The sequence below is a fragment of the Callithrix jacchus genome, chromosome 11 (assembly GCF_049354715.1).
Source record: "Callithrix jacchus isolate 240 chromosome 11, calJac240_pri, whole genome shotgun sequence".
NCBI classification, from domain to species: Eukaryota; Metazoa; Chordata; class Mammalia; order Primates; family Cebidae; genus Callithrix; species Callithrix jacchus.
In genome coordinates, this window is record NC_133512.1 from 62,614,779 (window position 1) to 62,627,500 (window position 12,722).

The 12,722-nt window shown below is 35.1% G+C and overlaps 1 protein-coding gene across 11 annotated transcripts in view; it reads right to left on the minus strand.

Annotated features, from left to right (window-relative positions):
* Positions 1–12,722, minus strand: part of DMTF1 (cyclin D binding myb like transcription factor 1) — a 45,827-nt gene that overhangs the window by 12,884 nt on the left and 20,221 nt on the right. For all 11 annotated transcript variants that reach the window (XM_078342966.1, XM_035253936.3, XM_035253938.3 and 8 more), the window contains 5 exons: positions 10,502–10,616; positions 9,493–9,569; positions 3,959–4,116; positions 1,942–1,974; positions 940–1,049 (listed from right to left, as the gene is read on the minus strand). In XM_078342966.1, coding sequence (XP_078199092.1) covers positions 940–1,049; positions 1,942–1,974; positions 3,959–4,116; positions 9,493–9,569; positions 10,502–10,616 — 493 coding nt within the window. The remainder of the gene's footprint in view (positions 1–939; positions 1,050–1,941; positions 1,975–3,958; positions 4,117–9,492; positions 9,570–10,501; positions 10,617–12,722) is intronic.

Sequence of the window (12,722 nt, forward strand, 5' to 3'; positions counted from 1 at the left end):
TGTACAGCCCTGCTTCATTCATTAAGCTAGCCATGTCACAGGATGACAAAATTGGTGGAATTTATGTTCTCACTGCCTTGCAGGTAACAGTGATAGTGTAGTTAAGCAGGAAACAGTTCTGATTTCATTTTAGTAGAGCAAGGGGTAAAGGACAAAAAAAGTATGCCTTAGAAGCTAAAGCTAACCTTGAGAACTTTTTAATTGAAGAACTGGGCATAGATTGTGGATCTTTCAGAGAACATTATGGCTAAAAGGGCACTACAAGACCATCTAATCTCTGTTTTACAGAGCGAAGTGAGGCTCAGAAAGGTTAAATGACAGTTAATGACAGAGCCTAAATACTGTTGTTGGTTGCAAAGATTAGGTCTAACACTATCATCAGGACATTTGTATGCATTAAGAGGCATTTGTAGTCTTGCCTGGGGACTGAAACACTAATCATAAATTTTTTCTCTGGAAAAACATACTTTGAGTTTAGAATAAGCAAAATATGTACAAATCTTTGGAACACAGCTTCTTCCTAATTTGGGACTTACCTGTGACTCAAGTTTTTCATAAACACTCACTGATTAGCTGTTGCTAATGTAAATTCAACAGTTAGATGGACCTAAATTAAAATTACTTGCTGCATATTGGTCTTCAAAATACCTTCTCACCTGGGAAAGTACTGAAGTAGCTACAAAACTGAAACATGTTAGATCTGAATCATCTTGACACTAAGGTGATGTTGTGTCCCTGAAGACAATGTTAGATTATACAAAAACAAAGTAAAAGAAGGTTTGATATATCTAGTAAGCTCAAGTAAAAGGAAGACTAGAAAAAGTCTGAACTAAGGTGAATGATCTAAATTGCTCCCCCAGAACAAAAGAAAGGCAGTATCCTAAGGGGCAGGAGGCATAAGTGGTGACAAGAAAACACTACCAGTAGTAGTCACAGTACCTGTGTTGCAAGTATCCTTCATCAGTCGGCACCGATCTTTGACAGAAGATGCACTTCTTCCTAGCGCCGCCCCTATTGTTGCCCAGTCATTGCCATGCTTTATCCGGAGCCTAAAACAAGAGTCTGCCAATCAGCATTTGGTTCAATTGTTTTCTCCCTTTTAATTTCATCATTTATTCTTCATTCTTCTTCTTCCCATTTGACTGGTTTGGAAGTTGTGGGCAGCAATACTTTGAGAGCCAAAGTTTGAAAGTGTGGCCTTTTTTTGGGGTCCACAGTTGTCTGTGGGTGAAAAAAAAACAGGCAGCAATTGCCTTTTTCCTGGGTCAGAGAAGAAATAAGTAACTTGGATATGTGTTCAAAAAAGACCAATTTCCCCTCAGGTTACTGACACAATCTCCCAGGCAAGCCCCAGACTTTCCCTTTTGAGCATATACCCAACAAATTCTTTAGACATCTAAAAAAGTTTCACAGGTCTTTATCATTATAAACAGAATCTATCTTCAATTTTGTTCATGATCCATATAATTCATTAAACCATACTTTATGGCCTAACTCAATGAAGCAAAATTATATGTCCTGAGATTCAATAGACTTTGCAAGGTTGCGTCAGCCCAGATATTCACTGAAAGATTTGCCAAGTCACCATTCTAAACTAAGCCATGCAGCCCAACGCTGGTTTTGATCCTGGTATATAAATTCCCCAAATTTAGTTTTCAGGCAGCCAAAAATGGCCCCTTAATCTCTTCTGGAACCCCTAATTAGTGGTCTGAGGAAGCATCTAGTGAATGGCAACAGGAGACTAGATTTATACATTATGAGAATGGTTATTTTGTGCAAGTATGGATTTGATGTTATCTTTTTAAGATTAATCATGCTTAAAAGCAGAATTAAATTATACCAGTCTGCCAAAAACCTCTTAAAATTTTTAAAGTAAAACTTTTAAGGACATAAGACACAAAAAAACAACAATCAGAATTAATGAAAAACTTTAAAACTTACTCCTTGAGCTTCTCAATTTCTTCAGGTGTATATCTAGAAATTCAGAGAAATTTTTAAAAAATCAATTAAAACAACAAATACTAAAAACCTTAATAAAAATCAGAATTTCATTTCGGGAGCTGAATGTTAAGTTACTAAGCATATGATAATACTTTCAAAGTAAACTATTTTAAGTGGATGAATAAAAGTTGAGAATAGGCTGGGCACAGTGGCCCATGCGTCTAATTCTAGCGCTTTAGGAGGCCAAGGCAGGCGGATCACTTGAGACAAGGAGTTCGAGATCAGTCTGGCCAACATGACGAAACCCCGTATCTATCAAAAATACACAATTTAGCTGGTTATGGTGGCGGGTGCCTATAATCCCAGCTACTAGGGTGGCTGAAACAACAGAATAGCTTGAACCTGGGAGGCAGAGGTTGCAGTGAGCCAAATCATGCCATTGCACTCCAGCCTGGGCAACAACTTACTCCTTGAGTAAAAAAACAAAGAAAAAAGAAAAAGGTTGAAAAATAAATGTTTCTATTTTTATTTTTTTTAAACAGTAAATATTTTTAGTTATAATAAAGACAGACTGTGTAATTTTCTCTAGAAAAAAAAAATCAACATTTAACATACATCTGTTTCCATGCTGCCTAATACTTCCTTTATTTAAATTTACGTTTTGGCACTCTCAAATCACAACTACTCCAAAAATAACACAACTAAAACAAAAAAAAAAACACTACAGGTGACATTATAAACTAAAGCTAAGAAGAATATCTACTGAAAATTCTCGGAAAGCACTGAAAAAATTAAAATTCTTTTCCTTTACCCAGGTATGGACATCTCACATACTCTTGCTGTTTAGTTCAGCAGGCAAGTACTCAATACAGCCAATGCAATGTTCTTTTTAAAAATGTCCATTTAACAATTGTGAATGGCTGATCACTGTGTAACCATCTGTAATGCATGGAAGGTTTATGAATAGTTAACAAGTCCTTTATGCTCCATTTAAAAATTTCTCCTTTTCCACTGTCATAAAAACATAATTTAATCCCCTTCAGCTTTCAAATGTACTTTCATTAGCAGGCTGCTGAAGAGCTAGAGAAAAAGCTGCACCAATAGCTCAGTAGTATCTAATAAGCCATACTCCTGCCACCTAAAATTTCCAAACAGAAATTAAAAATAATGTTACTTTAATCATTATCATTGCATTGAAAAATCTTAATGCTGCCTTCCTGTAAATACAGAAATCCATGCATTGTTTCCAGAAATGTCATTCTTTTCCATTGTGGTTTTATTTAAAAAAAAAAAAAAAAAGAAAGAAAAAGGCTGGGCATGGTGGCTCACGCCTGTAATCCCAGCACTTAGGGAGGCCGAGGCGGGTGGATCATGAGGTCAAGAGAGTGAGACCATCCTGGTCAACATGGTGAAACCCCATCTCTACTAAAAATACAAAAATTAGCTGGGTATGGTGGTGTGCACCTGTAGTCCCAGCTACTCGGGAGGCTGAGGCAGAAGCATTGCTTGAACCCAGAAGGCAGAGGTTGCGGTGAGCTGAGATTGTGCCACTGCACTCCAGTCTGGGTAACAACAGCAAAACTGTCTCAAAAAAAAAAAAAAAAAGAAAAAAAAGAAGAAAGGCCACTGACCTAGGAAAGTTGTATTCTAAAAACAAATAGGAAAAATGTTACCAATAAATTTCAAATTATTTTCAAACTTCTTAGATTTTTAACAAGTACTGTACTTTTTATGTTATTTTACTACAAAGCAGACTTTGACATATTCAGTAAGCCAAGTCTTAAATCTAAAGTCTTAGATCTATATAAAGTGAATTACAACCTAATTTCTAAAAGAGGCTTTAATAATAAGGTTTTACCATATTCACAACATGGACCTGGAGTATAAAAATATTAACAATAATTCATGACTGTCTTCAATTAATACCTTGACCATAATTCTGCTTTTAAAAAATGGACAGTTCCTCAAGGATCTCCCCTAATTACATGAAAACATGCAGCATTACAAGTTTTCATACTTTCCCACATGGTTTCTGTCATCATACATGCGAAGCACTCTTCTATAAACTGCAAACAAAGGCCGGTTCAGACCCCATGCTATAGTCCTGTAGAAGTCTTTTCGTTCGTCTTTTGACATCTCAAAGATGATTTCTGTAGCATCTTTTATTCCGCGTGCCTAAATGGGTTACATTTCTTTGATTTAGGTATTTCTGAGAAAATGCATATAGATATACTATGTTTTTAAAATCTGTTCTAATATTAAAGGTCATCAATGGCATTTAGAAAAAGAATATATCACTAATTCATTAATAAATCAATATAAACTTTTAAGATGTTGCAAGAGATAAGTGACACTTAAATGTTCCAAGAATAAACTATCAAATCCAATAAATTCAATTTCCATTAACTCCTTTTGAAGTAATAAAAAATTAAAAATAGATCTAAAGAAAGTATAAGGAAGAAAATCACAAGAAATCAATGAAATCCAGAATCAAAGCATAGAAAGGATAAACAATCTAGAAATTGGTTCTTTGAAAATATCCATTAAGATTAATAAAATCTGAATTGATTAAAGTTCTGCCAAAATTTAAAAAAAAAATGACACAAACAATACTAGAAATGGAAAAATGGGGCCTAAGTAGAGATGCTACAGAGATTAGAACATTAACAGAATAATAATATGAACTTATGATAATAAATTTGAATTTTGGCAAAATGAATAAATTCCTAGAAGACCTCAACTTACCAAAATGACTCTAGAAGAGATAGAAAATCGAATAGCCACAAACCTTCAAGAAAATCTAATCAATTATTAAATAATCTTCCCACAATAAAAACACTAGGCCCACATGACATGGATTACATTATAGGTAAATACTACCAAAAAGACACATAATCTTGTTCTTAAACTATTCAAAAGTTGGAAAAAAAAAAAAAAAGAGATAAAAAAAGTGGGTACATTTCTTTGCTTATTTTATCAGGCTAGGATAATCTTAATAGTGAAACCAGAAAAAGTTTCAGAAAAGAATTTTCAGGTCAAACTCATTCATTAACATATATTTCCTAATAATATTTTAGCACACTGAACCCAGCAATGTATAAAAACATTAATATGTCTAGGTAAAAAAGTTTATCCCGGGAATACAAGTTTGTGTTAATTTCAGGAAAATTATTAATGTAATTAATCACATCAGCAGATTTATGGGAAAAATGTGACATCTCAACAGATGTGATAAACCATTCATAAAACTCAATATTCATGTATGTATGATAAAGTCTTTAGCAAATTAGAATTCACTGATAATCACATTTTAAAAAGCAAAAATGTAAAGATTGGAAGAAAAGAATCATTTGTAATATATACGTAGAAACCCAAAAATCTATGAAGAAAAATTATGTGATTTGAAAAATAACTAATTTTAGCAAGGTTGCTAGATACAAAATCGATATGCAGTTATTTGCATTTCTATACAAAGTTTAAATAATATTTTTAAAACTTCCCACACAGCCTCAAAATTTAGAGCATCAGAACTGAGGCAAGTTATTAATGTCCTTTATGAAGGAAAATATAAAACTTGACATTGAAGAGGAACTAAAATGAAGAGTTATACCATGTTCCTCAACAGAAAGATGACATACTATGAAGATATTAATTCCCCCCACATTGATGTACAAATTCAACATCATCCAATAAAAATTCCATTTGAGTGTTTCACTCTCTGCAAGCTGATTCTAAATTCATAACAGAAGAACAAAGGGCCAAGAACAGCCAAGACATTTATAAAGAGACTGGGCCCATCGGATACTGGGACTTCTCAAAACAGTGCTGTACTGGTATAGGTAATCAACAAACAGAACCTGAAAACAAATTAGAAAACCTAGAAACAAATTTGTGGCAGCTTGATTTAGGACAAAATGGACACTGAAAATTAGGAATTAGACAGACATCTATACAGAAACAGACACAATTCAAATTATATCTCACACCTACAGCAATGAAATGCAAAATTATAAAACTTTTACAAAGTAATGTGAGAATGTCTTCATGCCCTTGAGGCAGGGAAGGATTTCTTAAACAAGGAAACATGCAAAACAGACAAAAAGGATAATACATTTGATATTGCAATTAACAATCTTTTCTCAGCAAATGACACCTAAAGAGAAAGAAAAGACAGGCCACTAAATTGGGACAAGGTATCTCTAATACAAATGACCAATAAACCATTAACACCCAGCATATATTAAGAAAGTCGAAGTTAAACAAACAAAACAGGTAACTCCACAGAAAAACTGGTGAAAGACACAAACAGGAATTTCAAAGAAGAACACAAAGAGCTAATAAGCATATCAAAATGTTATCAGAGAAACAAATTAAAACCATAATTTACACCCACTAAATTTGTACAAATGAATAGCAAAAAAAGCTAAAAAAAACCTCTAATGACCATTAACTGAGAAATGGGTAACTTATTTGCACAATGAAATACATCTAAATAAAAGGGTAAGGATATTAAAATCATAATATTGAGCAAAAGAAGTTACAGAATATCCAGAGAATGAGTCTCTTTATATAAATTTCAAAAACAGGTGAAATCAGTGTATGCATTTTATACACTTCTGAATGTATAAAACTTCACAGCAAAAAAAATTCTAAATTTTAGAATGTTTTCTAAAATTATTTCACTTACGCAGTTCCAGTTTTGCAAATGATGAAACTTAAATATTTACTGAGCTACTACATGCTAGGAACACTGTGTTGCAGGATGACCATATAGTGAGATAAAAGATTCTACTACCTTTGGGAGGCCGAGGCGGGTGGATCACGAGGTCAACAGATCGAGACCATCCTGGTCAACATGGTGAAACCCCGTCTCTACTAAAAATTACAAAAAATTAGCTGGGCACGGTGGCGCGTGCCTGTAATCCCAGCTGCTCGGGAGGCTGAGGCAGGAGAATTGCCTGAAACCAGGGGTCGGAGGTTGCGGTGAGCCGAGATCGCGCCATTGCACTCCAGCCTGGGTAACAAGAGCGAAACTCCGTCTCAAAAAAAAAAAAAAAAAAGATTCTACTACCTCCACACTCCTTGCCCTTTTTCTTGTGGAAGTTACTCTGATTTATCTTTTTTTTTTTTTTTTTGAGACGGAGTTTCGCTCTTGTTACCCAGGCTGGAGTGCAATGGCGCGATCTCGGCTCACCGCAACCTCCGACCCCTGGTTTCAGGCAATTCTCCTGCCTCAGCCTCCCGAGCAGCTGGGATTACAGGCACGCGCCACCGTGCCCAGCTAATTTTTTGTAATTTTAGTAGAGACGGGGTTTCACCATGTTGACCAGGATGGTCTCGATCTGCTGACCTCGTGATCCACCCGCCTCGGCCTCCCTAGTGCTGGGATTACAGGCTTGAGCCACTGCGGCCTCATTTATCTTTTTAACCCAAATATGAAAGTTATGACATCAAACTAATTGGAATTCTCTGAAGTTTAAAACTGGCTAATTTACAGAATTCTTAGAAGAGCACCACATAATAAAAGCTACGGTCAAAAATAAAAATTGAACGAATTATCTTTTTCCAAGATAATCTTTTAGACATTTCCTATTTCTGCCAATATAATCATCATTCTCCCAGTCACCTAAAATAAAAACTCTTAAGTTGCTCCAATCCCTTTTCCTTCTTTCCCAACATTTAGTCACCAGGCATCCTTACAGACTACTTGGTTATATGCTCTTTCCCTACCAATTCTATTTCTACCACTGCAGTTTAAGTCCTTTGCCACTCTCAGTTGGTCTACTTCAGTCCTCTAAAAGGTCTCTTACTTACTTCTGCTCATTAATCACTAAATTGGAAGGGTCCTTGGAGATTATCTACTTCAATCCCCTATATAAGAAACCAGCTTAATTCCCGAAGTTCACTGTTCTTTGGCACTGGTTACCACTTTATCTAAACTAACAGCATTTTCCAGGTATAACTAAACCATATGTGACTAGTGGACAACTTAAACACACTTCTGGATTCATTTTCAAAGGCCACTGTATTTGTTTCTCTTAAAACAACAAACATGGTGGAAGGATCTCATTTATTAGTGAAAAATTAAAGTTTTAAAATTCTGCATTTCTCAAAGGTTAGCTTGGGAAGGTTGCAGTTAAAATTAAACTTCAAAATGTGCACCTTCTAGGCAGCACTGTATTTCTACATTAGTTTAGCTTGGAAAGTAGTAAGCAATCAATATATCAAATGACAGGAGAAGGTACACCATCCTTCCCTAAATGTGCTAATGGTCTATATTTCAGACATAACACTATTTGAATCTAACTCCATTACAGAGATGATCAGCAAGTCCCTGGAAAGATTTCCTTGAGAATACAGATCTACCCCACCAATTTCTTACTCAACTAAGCTACTAGCTTTTCTTAAATTCTTTGGCATGGACTTCAAAGCCTAGTTTTCCAGAGGCTACTTATCTCAATTCAAGGTAAAGGGGTTAATGGTTCTGATCTTTTATTTCTTGCTACCTCAGCATGTATCCTGTGGTTCCCTCCAGTTCTACTCTAGCCCAGTTCCACCCTTTTAAGACAGCTCAAATCCTTGCTCTTCCAAAATTTCCATAACTGCTCTAAAAACTCTTTCTGTAAACTTGTACAGAACTCACATGTACCACTCACATGATACAAAGCTTTCTATCATTCTTCACCTGTTTCCAGCCTGCCCAAATGGATCACTGACTTCAAAGGCAAACACTGTGTGTTAAAGCAATCCATGCCTTAACACAATCCAATACTTAAAAAACTACTGTGTTCAAAGGATGTTTAATGAAACATACTAAACTAACAAGAAATAAACCTGAATAAGAAAATAAACTAAATTTTTATTTTTTTAAAAGGGAAGGGCTGGTATGACATCAAAAATTCATTCAAAGATGCATACGTTAGCCAGTCATGGTGGCTTACGACTGTAATCCCAACAGTTTGGGAGGCCAATCACCTGAGGTCAGGAGTTTGAGACCAGCCTGGTCAACATGTGAAACCCATCTCTACTAAAAAATACAAAAATTAGCTGGGCGTGGTGGTGGTGCATGCCTGTAATCCCAGCTACTCAGGAGGCTGACGCAGGAGAATAGCTGGAACTGGAGAGAGACAGAGTTGTACTGAGCCAAGATTGTGCCACTGTACTCCAGCCTGGGAAACAGAGCAAAACTCCATCTCAAAAACAAAAACAAAACAAAAAACCCAAAGATGCATACCTTAAGCTTTAAACAACATGAATTAAACTTTATAGGCTTCTTGAAAAGATAAGGCTTTAAAATGTTGAGAGGCTATTAGGATTTTATCTAAACTTAAGGGTGGTAACTAAAGTAGCAAGGCTGTTTTAAACTGAGAATTCAAAGTATTATTATACTATAATAACATGTTTTAGAATTATTCGGCTTATACTATGTTAGCCAATCATCCATTATAAAATAAGTAAAAAGCTCCTAGTAAGTACATACAATATGTTGTGTCAATTTCTGCAATTGGCAATAAATAAATTATTGAAACATAAAATTTTGCCATAAGATACCTTCAGATAGCGTTCAATATTGTTCATCAAAATATCAATTTCTTCTTTGGACCACATCCCCTGCTTCCATTTATGTCCTTTAAAAGAAAACAAGTAATGTTATAAAAATTGTTACTCCTTGAAAGAAAACAACAAATTTCCTTTGTGATTTAATTATATTTGGGGATAAAATGTAGCTAATTTCATTTCTCATTCCTCTGAAATCTAAAAGGTCTCTAGGTAAACTTGCTTTTGTAAACTCTGGTTTTTAAGCTAGAATACATTTATTTGACCCTACTTAAAAAAAGACAATGGTAATTAAAGATTTTAAAACTATTACCTCTCAGCCTTTCAGCGGTACAAAACTGCTAAAAAGAGATGTATAAAAAGGAGAAAGGCCAAATCATGCTCAAAATTTTTGAAAAATTTCTCCAATGAAAATTTTATGGGCAGAAGAACATATACAAAAGACTCTAGGGCAAGATAAATATTGAATACCAAGCGAATATTGTATTCTAAATAAGTATTTACTACACAGTGGTTGAAAATGATTTACGTTTTTCTGCTTCCTTTTTGTACTTCAGAGTGGGATAGACACAACCCTCACTTTTTTTGTAGCAGGTTTCCCAGCTATGCTTGAGCATAGCCAGCACTATGAACCCTATGTTACCTTAAGCCTCTAAGCCACTTATCAGACCAAGTTGGTAGACCCTTGAAAAGGCTTGACTTCCTGCTCCCATAAACAATAACTGTATTGTCTTAGATGACACCACTATGCATTTGTTCAAAAATTAACAAGACAAAATTTACTTCAAATCAGAAGGAGAAAAATACTTACTAAAAAACAAATGGTGGTTTCATAACCTCAATTCAAAGTCATTCAGGATCAAATTTATTTCAGTTAGAAAAGCTCAATTACTTTAATTGCTCAATCCCAATGACAAAGGTCCAATTCAGAATCTCACTAACTATAAGCCCTCTCTATCTCCATTTTTTTCCACTGGGCACTAAAATTCACAGTATATCTTACCTTTATTAGTCAGAGAATCCTTATCTTCTTTAGTTGTAAACCATGCTTGGCTAACTGCTGAAACTTCCTCATTACCCAAAGGAGATATTTCATCTAGTTGCTCATTCTGCAAAATCTTAAAAAGGTAAAAGTAAAAAACAAAAAAGGGGGCAGCTTGATTTAATGCCCAACCTGATTAATCTTGATAATGCTAAGCATTATAAAATTTTAATATAGTAATACAGAATTCACTTGGTTTAGATATAGTAAAAATATATTCAATTTACAAGAAAAATTGCTTACTGTTTTTATTACAGCAGTATGAAAACAAAATTATATGCATTAACATAATACGACCTTCATTTAAGCAAGTAAATGTACTATGTATAAAATGGGCCAAGAGTCCACTAAGTATTTAAATCAACATAGAATATTAAGGAAAATTTAAATATTTACATATATAAATAAGCTCAATAATATATAGCTATCTGTTCTAGACAGGAAAATGTAAGTGCTAGGGTTGGGTGTTATGATTTGTTAACACCCTCAGAGATAAGCTTGCTGCCTAAATCACCAATGATGTAAAATCTTTTGCTTAACTTAAAAGATTAACAGGCTAAATCATAAGTCATTATTGCAAAATCATGGTCTGCGTATTGCTTTCTGACAACTTTGTTTTCGCCAACCTCTAGAGCCTTATTAACATAACTTCCTCTCAAAGAACTGTATGGTATTACTTATTCTTAAAGCAGCTAAGTTTTCTGTGCAACTACCACCAGCTACATTTTCAGTTACAAAATCTGCTGGTCGGTGGGGAGCTGCCTTCGACAGAATTGACCCTGGCCTGAATGGCCTGAAGAGAACTATAAAGTATATGAGGAAGATCTGGCAAAAACAGTGCTACCATATCAGGTAATAGCCTATCATGGGCAGAATAAGGGAAGAGTCACATGTTTAGTGACCACTGAACCCAATTTGGTCTCTAGGCTAAAAAAAAAAAAAACTAAGCAATGTCACTGGCTGAAGGTAAATCCCAAGAAGGATTGGACTAATACTACTTGAATAAGCAGAAACTGAACTTCTAATATGAAGAGAAATGGAAACCCATCTCTCTTGGAGCGATAAGCTGTCAGTGGACAACCAAGGTACAATTAGGAGAAAAACCACATCTCTAATCTTGCCCACTTTGTTTTTATATCTGGTGGCAATACATATAGTGTGTTTATGAAAGTGTTTTTGAAACCATGGGCAAAAAGCTGGAAATCACTGGAACAAGTGTGAATAGTTTTATAGCCCTCTATGTGTCATACTTTTTGTTATTATGATTTTTTTAATCAAGAGAGACCTTTATAAAGCTAAGAATTGAGACAGACTAGATTTGTCTAAGGCTTCTTATATTCTGAAGATCACAATTTTGTAAGATTTATTGGGGTCGCCCCATGTTTGGGCGCCACTGTCGGGGGTCTGTCCTGCAGACCTTGACTCAGTGACAGATGAATAAAGTACACTTGACACACAGATATTATGCTTTACCAGTTCGGCTGAAGGTCCACAGCCGCTTTACAGATACTTTGCTGCCAGCCTTCCTCAGCCAATGAGACTTGCATTTATTTAGTAAAGTTTAATTGACAAAGCCCAAGTCAACACCACTAGAATGAAAATTAAAACACAGGTTATGATGCTTAAAGCAAACACCATTAGAGGGTAATTTCCTTGGTCAACCTCCTCCTGAGAGGGCCATCTGGCTCAAAGGTTAGTTTTAAGACTACACAAGTAAACAAGTACTTAGGTAAACTCCACATACTTTAGCTATTTGCTTTACTTATTAACTAAATGTAAGGGGGATTTAGGCTGCCTTCAGCTGAAACTTCTACTGAAACTATGAAAAAACTTTTAGGCTTTCTAAAAGGGTTCGAGACTACATTTTGTAACTTTCCCTACTGTTTTTCCTTTAATATTTTTTCCGACACCTTGAGTGAATTCCTACAAGATTTGATCCTGGAGTTATACATCGGTAAACAGTGTAACAGAGAGCTATCAAAAGACCTTGATACATACTCACTTTTAAGAACTATAATGTAGAAAATTCTCTTAAATGATCATCTCTTAAATTAACCAGTTGGATATGAGAATCAAATCACTATTCTTCAAAGTATGTCTACATAGCAGAGCCCATTCCATGAACCTTAGGAATAAGTCTGTCATGCTAATTAACCACTATTTTGGGGTAAACACTTAATGA